This window comes from Tachysurus vachellii, chromosome 11, assembly GCF_030014155.1.
Source record: "Tachysurus vachellii isolate PV-2020 chromosome 11, HZAU_Pvac_v1, whole genome shotgun sequence".
Lineage (NCBI taxonomy): Eukaryota > Metazoa > Chordata > Actinopteri > Siluriformes > Bagridae > Tachysurus > Tachysurus vachellii.
Window position 1 is genome coordinate 20430712 of NC_083470.1, and position 13891 is coordinate 20444602.

Below are 13891 nucleotides of genomic sequence, written 5' to 3' on the forward strand. Positions count from 1 at the left end.
CTGTACATTTGGGATTGTTGTCTTGTTGAAAGTTCTATCTTCTCCTCAGATTCATTTTTATCTCTATTGAGGTCTTCGAATATGCCACAGTACACGTTTCCTTTAATGACACATAAAGCCACGGTACTATTGCAGTGAAGCAGCCCCATATTTCAATGCTTCCATCACCATGCTTCAGTGTAGGTATGGTGTTCTTAAAATCATATGCACATTTAAGTCAAAAGGAAAAAGGAGAGAAATGCACAGGTAGCACATTAAATAAAAATACAAGTGCTTGAGTACATTATTGTCCTCGAAGTATGTATAGGAGCTTAAGAACTACATGTAATGAATGGTAGAAAAATTCATTTACAGAAAAAAGAGACAATAAGTACACATTAACAACCCTACATATTTTATTGTTGTGGAACAAAAAAAAAACAAAAACACTTCAAACTTGGATAAATCAAATTAACATCCAAAATTACCATCAATAAACACTTGAATGGTATAAATCATTGTAGCTTGAGTTTAAAACATCGAATGTTCACCCACTTAGCAAAAACAATTTCATTAGAGAACAAATTAATTAAAAGGAGATGTAGTATTTGAACCGTAAAAAATGATGAAATACTTGTAATCTTCATATGAAAATAGTAATTATGTAATTTAATAATGAGTGGGCCCTTAAATAATGCTAAATACACAGACTTTAATCACTTAAACGAGAAGCTAATAAATAATTATGCGTTGATTTGCCAATGTCACATCTGTGTATAGCTGTAAATCCAGAGCATACACCATGAGAATACACCCTGAATGGGATACAAGTTCATAACGGCGAAACAAGAACAATGGATTTCACTATTTGGTACCATTTCATGTCATAACCCCTATTAAAACTGTATGTCTATAACAGAGATTTAGGCTTTTGGTGTCATCAGTACAACAGTGGCTAAAACCCATATAGAAATGAAATATATATGAAATAAAAAACAATGATATTCAAGAATCCAAATAATTAAATTTACCTCAGAAACATATGTTTATAGAAGAATTAAATTTCAAAATTAAGAATAGCCAAATTCAAAAGTCTTTTATGAATGCAAATTACACCAAACTATTATATATCAAGCTTACTTTATAGCCTGAATCTGGCATGTTTTGTCTCTTAATTAATTAGTTTTAATTAATTTTCATCTAGATTTAGCTGGAAATGGTCAAAATGTTATGTTTATCTGATTGTGAAATAATTACTCTCTATACCAGCTACTAGGGACCTGGGTTATATAAGAATCAAAGAAAAATATTGGTCATTTGTTTGTGGCTTGACCTGCATATCCAGCATCATTTTCCTGTTTGGCCCACTTGAGTTACCCACCACCATCCAAGACTACAATTTGACCATGAGTCACAAAACCCTATTTTTATTTCTATATATCATTATATTCCATAAAATCCACTCAGGTCATTGACTGAGGACTTTCTATACTTGCTCCAAACATTTTTCCCAACACCACATTTAACATAGCCCTTCTATATGGACATCAGATTAAAATTGGAATCCCAATTAAAAACATCTGACTTCCATCAATTAACCCTACATTATAGTTAGGTGGACGCTATGTTTGCAGTGTTCAGAGGTAACCTGCATTCGATCATTTTTCAGTCAAGAAATGCTCAGATTCTTTCTCTAAACAAATCTCTTGCATGACTGTTCAGAACTTTCGTCCCATTACATGCTTTATCTGAAGACTTAAAATTTTCTCATTTTAATCAAATAATATTTCAGATATCAAACAATTCTGCTTCCTTTTCCTTCCAGAAGGCAAAGCTTCGCTCAATGTATCTGATTATATCCTCATTGCTAAACTCTTTAAGATCATAAATAAGCTTTACTGAGTCCTCGTTCAGCTCTTCATTATCTTTTGCTGGAATCTGCTTCTCAGCATGAATGTTGACGGGTTCAGGCAGAGGTTTTTCAACAGTCACTTGTATGGTTGTCTGGATCTCTGGCTGTTCTGCATTAAGTATATCTGCATTTTGATCACTGTCCAGTGTAGTAGACTCATTAATCTGCTCTGTATGGTTTGCTTCATTTTTTGAAACATTGACTGCTGTGTCCTGTATAGACTCCTGGGTGAAAGCTTGTGCTTTGTCAGATGCAGGTGTTTTTGTTGAATTTTGCTCAGCCTTTATAAGAGACTCTTGTTCAGTTGTTGTCTCGCATATATTTTGTGAGTCTAGGATCTCCTGAATTCTCTTTGGTGAACCAATCTGAGTGGTCCCCAACAGCCCTTCCCCCTCTGTAGTGTTGCCAAAATATTTCAGCTTAATGTCCTCAAAGCCATCTGACCAATCACAATTCCCTCTCTCAATGCTTTCCATCACTTCACGGTGGAATTCACGGATCACTTCCCAAGGATGGCTGCCAATTCGATCAAACATCTCATAGCACAGCAAGTGTCTGAACTTCCGTTCACTGCGAGACATGTTCATCTCAAGCAGTTGGAAGTAGCCAAGCATGAAAAGATCAAGGGTCAGGTTCTCATAACGAACTGGAGCCCCATTTAGATGAGGGAGAAAATGCTCGGGCCAGTAGATCATTTGAGCACGACTGAGCCGACGGATCTGACGCGAGGGTACCTGGCTCATAATGGCCCTCCAGTGGCCAAGCAGGTTCCCTACTACCTGTCTCTGTTTCATGAAGTGCAGGAGCTGGTCATCCGCAATCCCATCCAGTTCAAACTGGTTATTGTTAGCCTGGGAGCCATCCATCCCCACTGATTGACTCATTCTTCTCTCTTTGTACTTGGGTCTGTAAGACTCTGTCATAGTGTACTTTCTCCAGTGCTCCAGAAACAAGAACACAATCCTCTCCTTGCGCATCTCAATAGACTCCTGAACGTAGCTCAGGTCGGTCTGCACTTCGAGGCTGCGGGTGAAATGATTCCCATTTAGTGCCGGGTCATTGGATAGAGAATGTGCCATGTAATCCGTGCCTGACTGGGGTACACCATTGGGTTCACTGTATACCAAAGGTGCATATGATGGTGTTATAACTGGCTCATCTACTAATGACAATCTTGGATCTTGCTCTTGTGGTAGACCATTAGTGACTTGAGAGTTTATATCACAAGCTGTGAAGAGTAGTTCATCTTCCAAGATAGGCTCAGGGGAATATCTGCACTGACTCACCACTGGCAAGGATCTCTTCCGTTGGTATACACGGTTTATCTTGTCCTCTTCATACTTGGACTGGCTCTGGATCATCTCATAATTGGCCTTCAGATTTTTCACTGACACACCACATTGCTTGAGTTCCTTCTCCACCTCCTCTCGGGTTGAGAAAGACTGTGATCGACCAATATTGCCTGAGGTAACGGACGTTGTGTCTGCCTTCCCACCTGTTAAACCTTCATATGTATATCCTTGATTAATCATTTCCAGAATGTCAATTTCCTTACCACCTAATGTAGCAAGGAGGATGGCCATGCTTTTAAGAAGTGTGGAAATTTTGCTACACCAAGCAGGAAGGTCCTCTGCTTGGCCATGAACCTGTTTAGGGTTGACAGAGAAGTGGTCCTGAGTCAGAGCAGCAGACACAGGGAGAAGCTGATGTAATTCTTTCTCTAGCTGCTCCAACTCTTTTTCTACCTCTGTCACTTTGTGCATAACTTGGAGGTTCTCAATCTGTCTCTCAATGCGAATGAGGTCATCCTCAGTCATCAGTTCACCAAATGGACCCAGTATAGCATTGTGTGCATGAGAGTAATGCCAGTCTTGTGCTTCGAGATAGCCACTGGTAGAAAACTAAAGCAGGGTCAGAGGAGGAGACAGAGAGGAACAAAAACAGAAGGATGGGTTGTCCTTCAGTCTGTAGGTCCAAGGCTTCTCAGGCATGCTTCTTCACACCAAACGTTTCAAACCTTACATGGATTTAGTGGTGCAATGGTAGCTGCTTTACTATGGCTGAGATGAGTTGAAGCAGTGTGACCTTTAGCAACTGGCAGTTGCTGAGGATCTCAGAAAAGCAGGTTTATTTGGGAAAATTTAAACAAAAAGCTTCCAATTTGACTAGCTTTATCTCTAGACTAAAATGTAGCTAAATCAATTTCCTATTTAACAGAAGCACTTATCCTACCTACTCTGAATTTGTAGTGTGGATTATGAACCAAGCCTAAGCAGTCATTCCACATAATTAGCCCATTCCACTAGGAGTTCTGTTGATGTACAAGAATCATGGTCAAATGAGCCTCAATGAACATGTACAAATATATGGAATGACAGGTGCTTTTAAAGGACTTGATTGACAACCACTGGCCTCGACAGATTTTGAAAACATTGACATGAAATTTTGGAAAATAGGGAGAAAAGTAGACAGACATTGCTGCATTCAAATATTTAGACATAATTTGCAGTGTGAGGGCACCTTGCATCACACCACTGAATACCCATGTAAAAACTTAGAGCTGTCATGCCCCATCACCAATAACTATATCTTTCTGCACTTCAAGAGTATGAAAGCAATACTGTTATTATGTAAAATTATTTTGGGATGGCCACAGCAGCCCCAAAGTAAACACTGCATAACAGCACAGGACAAGTCAATGTCTAGCCAAAAGACACAAAAACAAAAACACATGCAAAAGAATGTGGTAGTAATAGATGGAGCCAAAACATCTGAACCAATTTTGGCAAAGAAAAAAAAAAATCTGTATTAAACGCTTCCTCCTTTCTTAACGAATATTAAATGCGTAACTTTTAAAAAAGCAGCAGTTTCCCATTTGGTCTTTGATCGAGATCACATAGCAGCAGTTAATAATAAAGCTAAGCAGATGTGTCTATTATAACATGCATGCCACAGATGGAGTGCTTCTTGCATCAGACACGTCAGACATTCAGCCGTACCTGACAGCCGGTTATCCTGACAGCAGGTTATCAGCAGGTGACAGGTGTGTTTACTTATATTTTTACAAAGAGCTAGAATGTTCTGTCAGTCGCATCCTAGACCAAGTCAACATGATACAGCTGAATGCATGTTAAGCTTTATTAAGCAAATGGATGTTCTTGTTTCAAAAACTCCCCATTAGAGTAATGTTCTTTCTTATTTAGCACATGTAAACATTTTCAAAATGCTATAAAACTATATTTTCAACTAAGGTTATTAGACATAGCTTTTCTGAAGTTTGTATAAATATGAATGCGGACCAGTATCTCTTTATAAATTCCATTTAGATACTGGGAATTATAATTCATAACTGCTCATCACTACAACCAATTCTGTGCTGAATATATTTACATCATCAGATTATCTACATATCTGGGCAAAATATCATGGTTTAAAATTATTCCATAGCAGACTGGAGATTATTTGGTAAACACGATTTGATTTCAGAGTTAATGCACACTAACACCACAACATGCAAAGTCTCACATGCACACGCTTTAGGCTCATTATTACAAGGCAAGATCCAAAAAACACGACAGCTGTTGTATATGCTGAGAAAGTGACTTTCCTATAGTACTGCAAATATTACAAATCTACCACAATTACCAGTTGAGAGGTTTTTTTTAAAAGCAAAGCAAAGGCAGTTTCTCAGCTTATCTTCCAGAAACATTTCTTTAAAACAAATACAAACATGGTTCACCCATTTCCTTACCTTTTTCTTGCTCTCCTCTTCCTCCTGCATCTTCACTTGCAATTTCCTCACCATAACTTGCCTCTTCCACTCTGGAATGGCTCTGCCTTGTTCATCATGGGTGGGCACCAGGGCCTCTATATCCACGCTGGACTTGCGCGTCTGACCCGAGGCACTGTTGCCGTTGACCACAACAGGTAGCTGATCGCAGCTCTGTGATGTGCTCAGGTTCCCGGGTGAACTGCTGCGAGCAGGAGGATTTGTGTTTGTAGATGGCAAAGTGGAAGCAGATGTGGGGGTTGCTGATTGGACTGCATTGGACTGGGGCTGTGACTGCGACTGAGTTTGAAGACCAGGTTGGGACTCAGGCTGGGTTTCAGATTGGGACTGAGGTGGCAACACTGGAGTTTCTCCCTGAAAAGGTAAATATACAAAGGATTCAGTTTTTTTCCTGAATGATCTTTTAACAGTGTACAAATCAGTTTGATGATGACAAAAACTATTTCCAGGATTTAAAAATGCTAAACTAAAACAAACTGAATCAACTAATTTGCTGACTATCTCTGTTTCACATTTTAGATGTAATATAATCTTGTAAACACAGAGAAGAAGTACGAGAAGCAAACAAAATTTTTGCATACAAAATTACGACTGTTATAGAAGTACATTTCGACTAGATGCAAAAGAAAAAAAACTGTTGAAACTTTGTTGTATTATCTCAGAATTTGATGATATATGGAAAATTTTCAGATAATTTGACAGTCAGTGATGAAAAGGAAATGCTGGGATCAATGCTGAGACTAGTGTTGGTCAGTTATTCAGCTAGGATCATTCACACCACAGCAATGACAGTGACACAGTAGAACAGTAGCTGCATGCATGCAAGCTGCTACATCTCAGATTCTATTACATCTTCCCATTTTCTGTCCTACTGTTTAGCAGTCAAATAGTCACCTGTTTAATCCTTTCCTGTCCCTATTAGTATTCATGAATGTTTGCAGCAATGCATGACCAACACTTGCTGAGTTGACAGCAACATCATATAAACAGTACTATATTCATATACTAGACACATCCCGAAAAAATGTTGGGGAACAGCCAGCAGTCAGTTTAGGTTCATAGCTTGCTGGTCCTTTCTCATTAAACTGTGTGTTTTTCTATGTTTGAGAAAAAATACGAGGGCTGTACGGCCTACAAGATGATTACACAAGAGATTTCATATTCATCAAAATCCTGCTAGTTCTGAAAAATGTTTGTATCCTTCCAGAGCCACCGAGATCTATCCATCTATTTTCTGTACTGCTTAAACTATTCATGGTTGCAGGGAGCCTGGAGCCTTTTCCAGGGGACTTGGGGAACAAGGAAGAGGACACACCAGACAGGATGCCAACCTGTTGAAAGGCATAATCACAAGGAGAAAATGCAAAATCTGTACACACTGGAAATTGAACCGCCAACTGCGCTGTGAGGCAAACATTCTATCCACTAAGCCACCGTGCCTCTCAAAACTCATTAAAATAATTTCATACTAATAACATTCATATTAATGGTTACTAAAAAGTTAATGGTTACTAAAAGATGGACACAAATCTATAAATGAAGACAATTCAAACAATTCAGTTCAAATAACACAAATAATAAGATGCATCTATCTTTAATGCTGTGCAATGCTTTAAAGGTAGCACTATTTGACTGATATACTGTAGTATGAGGCCAAAGTGTGCAAAGGGCTTAATTGTTTGATGTCCATAATCACCTGGATAGAATATAGATATATTTTGTTCTTATTTTTTGTGTAATTCATCTCCAGATATTTTTCCGGCCAGTCTTTGTAGGTGCTAAATAATATGCAGCTAAATAATATATTTGTTTCAGCTCTCTGTGAGTTCTGTGGGGTTCAATAAGTGCAAACAAGCTGTGGTGTGTGCATGCTACATGAAACTGGTGTTCATTCATACATGTACAAGTATGGAGAAATGCTTCAGCTTGCCAAAGCTTTTGCAAATATGGAAAAAAAAATCTGGCGGTTTTTTTTAGCGTATGAAAACAAAAAAGCTTTACGGAAAACTGATATAAAAATCTTTCTAAGGTGGACCCGGACAGATTATGTACTTACTGACAGAATAACACTTACGTTATTCGCTGTAGAGCCACCGCTGGAGTAGATAGTTGTGTAGCCTTTACTGTGAGGTGTGGGCTTCAGGCTCTTACCAGCTTTAATTTCAGCCAGAAGCTCTGAGTTATCGCCAGTAGGAGACATCATGTTGAAGGATTTAGTGCCTAAGGCAAACAAAGGAAATATGAGTCAAATGAGAGATAGAGATGGAGAGAGAAAGAGAGAGAGAGAGAGAGAGAGAGACAATTGTCATTTTAAAAAGAAGCCATACACCTAAATCTGAATCATGAAATAACTGGACCTGAAAATAATAAGCACTAAAGGACAATGACTAATTTTGAAGTTGTAGTTTAAAACCTTCCAAATGTCTTGGATATACAAAGCATTGTGTTTTTAAAAAGTTCAATATTAAAAATTAATTAGAATCATACTTTTTTCCTAGATATAAAAATGTTTTTATGATGGTTTTGATCATATGACATGCACACCATGTGTGAGAGTACAATTAATGGAAAAAAAGAAAAAAAAAAAAAAAGAAAAAAAAAAAAAAGAAAAGAAAAAAAAACATTAAAGATTAACAAATAAATGTTTTACAGCAAACAATGCAATATTTTGTAAGAATTGTTCAGAATTAATCTTGGTGCAAGATGCAAGATTAAGTCATAATCTGCTTACAAAGAGTTTTAATCACTTTATTCATTTTAATCCCATTCATTATTCGTTTTGTTCCATTTTTGAAACAAAAGACACTTTTACTGCAAAACAAAAACAATGAACAACTGTTTTCTGTTCATTCCTGTGGTATTAAGTAAAATGTCTCTGTAATTATACAAGAAAATATAATTACATAACAAATTCATTTGTACATTTTAAAGTAAAGCTCCAGACGATACAAAGTAAAAGCAAACGACGCAAAAGATCTGCTTGACTGAAACTGCAGCCTGGTATATAATCATAGATTGAAATCGAACATTTAAGGTTCTGCACCACAGTTTCATTCAATTTCAAACTAGAAGCAAGTATTAAAATCCTAACATTATAAAATATAAAAACAAAACTGTATATCACCTGTTCGCTTCAGCTGTCCTTTGGGAACAGTAGCGTTCTTACATCACCAATGCTGTAAACTCTTGCTTCTACTTCCAACTCAATCACAGTCTTTCCCCAAAGAATGATTAAAAACCAAAACCCGGCTCTGGCTTGTCACAGCTTTAAACTCTAAAGAGATCAGCACTAATCAGCTTGGGCAGTAGCTTGCTGCCAAATTGGAAGTGGATTTCAATTGGCTCACCCCAGACTCCCCTTTCTATATTCTCCCTCACTTTCCTGCAGTCTCACATACTGTACAACAATTCCTCTCTCCATAATCCTCTCATTACTGTTTCAGCCGGCTCCATGGCACTTTTTCTGCCCTGCCTCCTCCATCGTAAAGCGGAGCATCAGCAGTATTCCAGACAGAGCACACAAATTTCCCGACATACAGAAGGACACCATGCAATATACACACATATTCACAAACATACACGCATGACAGTAATGACACACAATACCATCAGTGTCCTGAGACATCTTCAGCTTCAAGCACATATCAGTGCGATCTCGACTCGTTTACAAAAGCGAACAGAAGAGCCGTCTGGGATTCTCACGAGAGATATGTGTGCCATGGAAGAGAGCAAACTGATACAGGAAAGAGCACAGTGATGAAGGCCGGGATCAGTCACCACGGCTGTGTGCAATGATAAGCCCAGTGGATGTTTACAGACCTTCACACACTTTTTGCTGCGACTCATTTAAAACAAGTTCCAGAAAAAAAAAACCCTTAAAAAAAAAAAAAAATATATATATATATATATATATATATATATATATATATAAAAAATTTGAAAATATAATTTACAAGTTTATATGTTTATATTTAGATTCAATTTTTTGTTGTTCTTTCTCCAACTGTTTTTATTTGCACTTATATTTTATTTATATTTATTGCACTTCCGTATTTTATTTATATTAATATACTTTTTATTCTACTGTTCATTTTGGCAAACTCATAATTCGTTTTATACTCATAAAATATTCAGTTATGAAATTAATAAATTTTGTACACATTGTTGTTATAATTATTGGCCTTGTATTGTTCAGAGGATCAGCAACACACATTTATTGTACATTTAAAGGTTTCTCAGCACATCATGGTAAATTTTTAATGGTCCTGTCATGTGGGCTTATTATTGAAAAATGTATTTATTAATTTATTAAAATTTTTTAACATTGTCATAGGTTTGAATTCTCATAGGTTTAATACACTAAAGACAGTTAAACCAGCATACTGAAAAAACTCCTGAAGATTAATAGATCTTGAACATTATGATGATATCCTAAAAAACAATGCAATGCTTTGTTTTTTAGAATATAACACTTATGTATACCACAGCGCTGTTGAATTTTTCAATTCTGACTGATTTTCTATGTCAGCAGCTCTGACAGTGGTTCTGGCTGCAAGGTTTATATTAATCTACGCATTAAAATTTGTTTGCGTTTCTATAGTAACGACATACCTGGATTTGTACTTGGACACTCAAACTGATTAAAATGCATAATTGTGGATATGGTGGAGTTTTCTTTGAGGTTGTTTATTCAGTCTTTTTGGGAGTCTCCAGTGTCAGTGCTGTGTAACAGGAACGAACGTGAATGATGTGTTATTCATTAACCAATAGAAATTGTCCTTGTTGGCAAACTGCTGTGGTATAAGAGGAATAAAACACTTGGGGAATGCTGTTATAGGAAGACAATCAACTGCAGAGTGATAATTGCGACTCACACCATTCCTTTTAGATTATATTTACTATAACAGCATGCCACATTGTGTTTTATTTCTTACATTCAAACAGAGCCACTGTATATAAAAGAATATAACCATGATGCTGGATCATATTCAAATAAATTTACAAGAGAACAGGAAGCAGGAAGGACACATATATATACTGAATACACCCACAAACACACACGCTGTAGAGAGATCTGTGGTGCGGTGGGGAATCGAATACTTACTCTTCCTCTTCCGTAGTGATTCTGGGGCAGGATTGACAGAGGCAGAGAGGATATTTCCTCCTTTAGAGCGAACGCAAAGAGGAAAAGAAGATTTTGGCCAAAAGAGGAAAGACCAGCATGAAAATACCCAAGTCCAAGTGAAAGAATACAACAGAGCAAGTGATGGAAAGACAATGACGAGAGATAATAAATTTAAAAGTAAGGATGGGGCAAAAATGAATGTAGGAAGAATAAGAAAAGAGGAGTGAATAAACACAAAAAGGACAAAAACAAAATTAGCAAATAAAACAAAAGCGTGAACTGCTTTTTTTTTTAGCAAATGCATCAAATGGGCTGATGAACGTCGCTATGGATAGAATCTAACTGTGGGAAATTTACAGCTACAGCAACACCACAATTACTAAGCTAGTCTCACTTTTATAAATGACTTGATAAGCAAAAGAGTATTTATTACAGCATCACTATACTGAGTTATTATACAACTGCATAATTTACTTACTAAACCAAATCCTTAGCTTCACATGTAACGAATCAATCTAGTTGTCATAGTGCACTTTTGTACACAGCCGCCCTTGAGGCCTCTTTTGTTAGCTGCCTGTGTATACATCCTGTTGAGTTTCTCATTCAAGTTTATCTAAGGCACAGAGACTCTGACAAACAAATGGACTGACTAACACAAAAGCAACACCAGGTATACAATGCAGTGTGTTTTGTTGACATAATCCTGAAATGAATGGTTTGTGACCAATGCCTCTAGAAAGAGGAGCAATTACGTAAATGGGATAACACTAAACCTGATTTGGAGGTAACGATAGCCCCCGCGCATTAATTCGTAAACGGATATTTGGGAAGCACAAGCAGGCTGCTCTCATGGTAACAGGGTGAATCTCTAAAATATTTACACCGTGTCCAGACCGCGAATCTGTTGCAGACTGTAACCTAGAGGGGTCACTACTGAATCTTTACACACAACAGAAACTGAAAGAACACATTGCGACACATTGCTGCTTTTGTTTTCTGAATTTGGCAAAAAAAAAACAGGAACGAATTCAATTAAAGTGCGAAAACCGTGAACTCATGAACTCATGAAAACATGAACTCGGTCTGTCAATAATCACATAATTCCCTTGCTATTCTTCGCACTTTTTTCACACGTAGGATGTGTTTTTATTTTTTAATTGTGATTTTTTTTTTCTCACATGAAAAACTTTAATCAACACATATTACATATAAAAACCTAATGCTTACACAAGTGTGTGTTCTTTTTTTTTCCTAAGGAGCATTTCTAATTAGAAAAATAAATATTATTTTACTGAAGTGAATAAAATTGATATGTTTAATAAATCAGCAAGCATCAATGGAACTGGCTCTAAATCTAGGTGTCTATTCCTTAAAATAAAAATAAAAAAATGCTTGAAATCCCAGAACCTTTCACCAGGTACGGATTTATACTTCTCACACTCGTAACTTTAACTACATAGCGTTTCCCATTAGTTTCACTGTAGTTACTGATTAATTCCTAGTTGTTTCTGAATAATGTGGATTGAGATAAATGATTTCTGGTAGTTCAAGGATTAATGTCATCCTGAGAAATTGACTTCAATTCACTAAAGACTCCCAGATTAATAAAATGACTAAATCCACAGAAAAGACATAGACAATCACACAACTTCCAGAGATTTTACTGATTTCTCAGTCATCTCATCCAGATTGTTAATTATGTTATTATAGCATAAATAAGCTTAAATAAACTACATAATGCAATAAATATAAAGGTTCTAGAAATACCATTTAGGGAATAATTAAAAAAACATCTATACAGCTATAACAATAACGTTTTGACATAAGCTTTAAATATAATTAGCAAAATAAAGGTGGAATACAGGAGGAAAACTTTACATGGCACAGTCCATATAAAAAAACAAACAATAGTAAGCAGAGAGATCCTAGTCCATTATTGTTACTGGAACACTGAGGTGTTAGTTCTTGCCATGCTTTACCAGTTAAAATCATTTACCACAAAGGATAACTCTGATTGGCTAAGAGGGAAGATGACAGATATTAAGAAAGAGAGAGTACTGTATTTACTGAACATTAACAAGGCAATCAAAATTAAACCAAGTTACAGTTTCTTTACTAATCTTGAGGGAGCTTTATTATGGTCAGGTTTGTGGTAGATCTGGAGCCTATTCCAGGAGCACTGAAATACACCCTGAATGTTATGGCAGTCACACGCAGGACACACTCTTTCACACCTAGTGTCATTTCAGTATAGGCAGTCCATACCAATGCTGTTTTTGCCACTGAAACAATTTTTCTGGCCAGCTCTAATGTTTAAATAATTTCATTACTGTCCAAATACACATGTAGTCCAAAATACTATCTCGCATAGTAAACCAAAGCAAACGTCTAATCAAAAGGGGTTACTTTGGAATCTAGCTGATGGGTTGAGTTATTGCCAAACAGTGTGGCATTGTTCACTTCATCTCCTATTATTTATAGTATCTATATTAACTATAGGTTTTCAACACTGATATCATGGAAATGTGTCTGTTTTTGTCCAAAAAACTTGGACAGACTTTAGGTTTTAGTTTCGGACTCAAAGGCCGACTATCATTTTACAGTAATGAAATATCGCAGTAATGTAATTATGGTGCAGTAAAATCTTCAAAGTAGCAAAATACAACATGTTGTTATAAAGATTTAATGGTCTTAATGAATTTTCTATAATTTTATTGTCTCACAGTAGTTTAGGCTCTGCTTCATATCACAGGTTTACACTGAATGGCAGATACTCCAAATAATCTGAGTATAATAATAAACATAAAAAATGGGCTGTTGTTTAACAAAAGACTTCTGGCATGGGAAAAGGCTTCAGGAACCTCAAAGGTACCATACCGACATTTTGAACATTGCTAATCTGTTAACACACCCCCCCATTAAGTGCCTGACCACATGACCATCCCTACATGTCCAACAGAACACACACACATGGCCAGAGAAGAAATTAAAACTATAAAAGTTTATGAGGATGGTGTCAGGGAGAACGCGCAATAAGAAAAATAATTAGATGTTTATAATATGGAGTGACAGGAGAAAAGAGATG

At 36.7% G+C, this 13891-nt stretch overlaps 2 protein-coding genes across 2 annotated transcripts in view; both read right to left on the reverse strand.

Moving 5' to 3' along the window:
- espn (espin) overlaps positions 1–13891 on the reverse strand; it is a 45377-nt gene that overhangs the window by 4295 nt on the left and 27191 nt on the right. Inside the window, exons 10-11 of the mRNA XM_060881060.1 lie at positions 7756–7901; positions 5643–6035 (exon numbers count right to left, since the gene is read on the reverse strand). Coding sequence (XP_060737043.1) covers positions 5643–6035; positions 7756–7901 — 539 coding nt within the window. The remainder of the gene's footprint in view (positions 1–5642; positions 6036–7755; positions 7902–13891) is intronic.
- LOC132853376 (espin-like protein) lies at positions 1156–5636 on the reverse strand. Its single transcript, XM_060881062.1, has one exon. The coding sequence runs from the start codon at positions 3706–3708 to the stop codon at positions 1768–1770; it is 1941 nt and encodes a 646-aa protein (XP_060737045.1). The 5' UTR covers positions 3709–5636; the 3' UTR covers positions 1156–1767.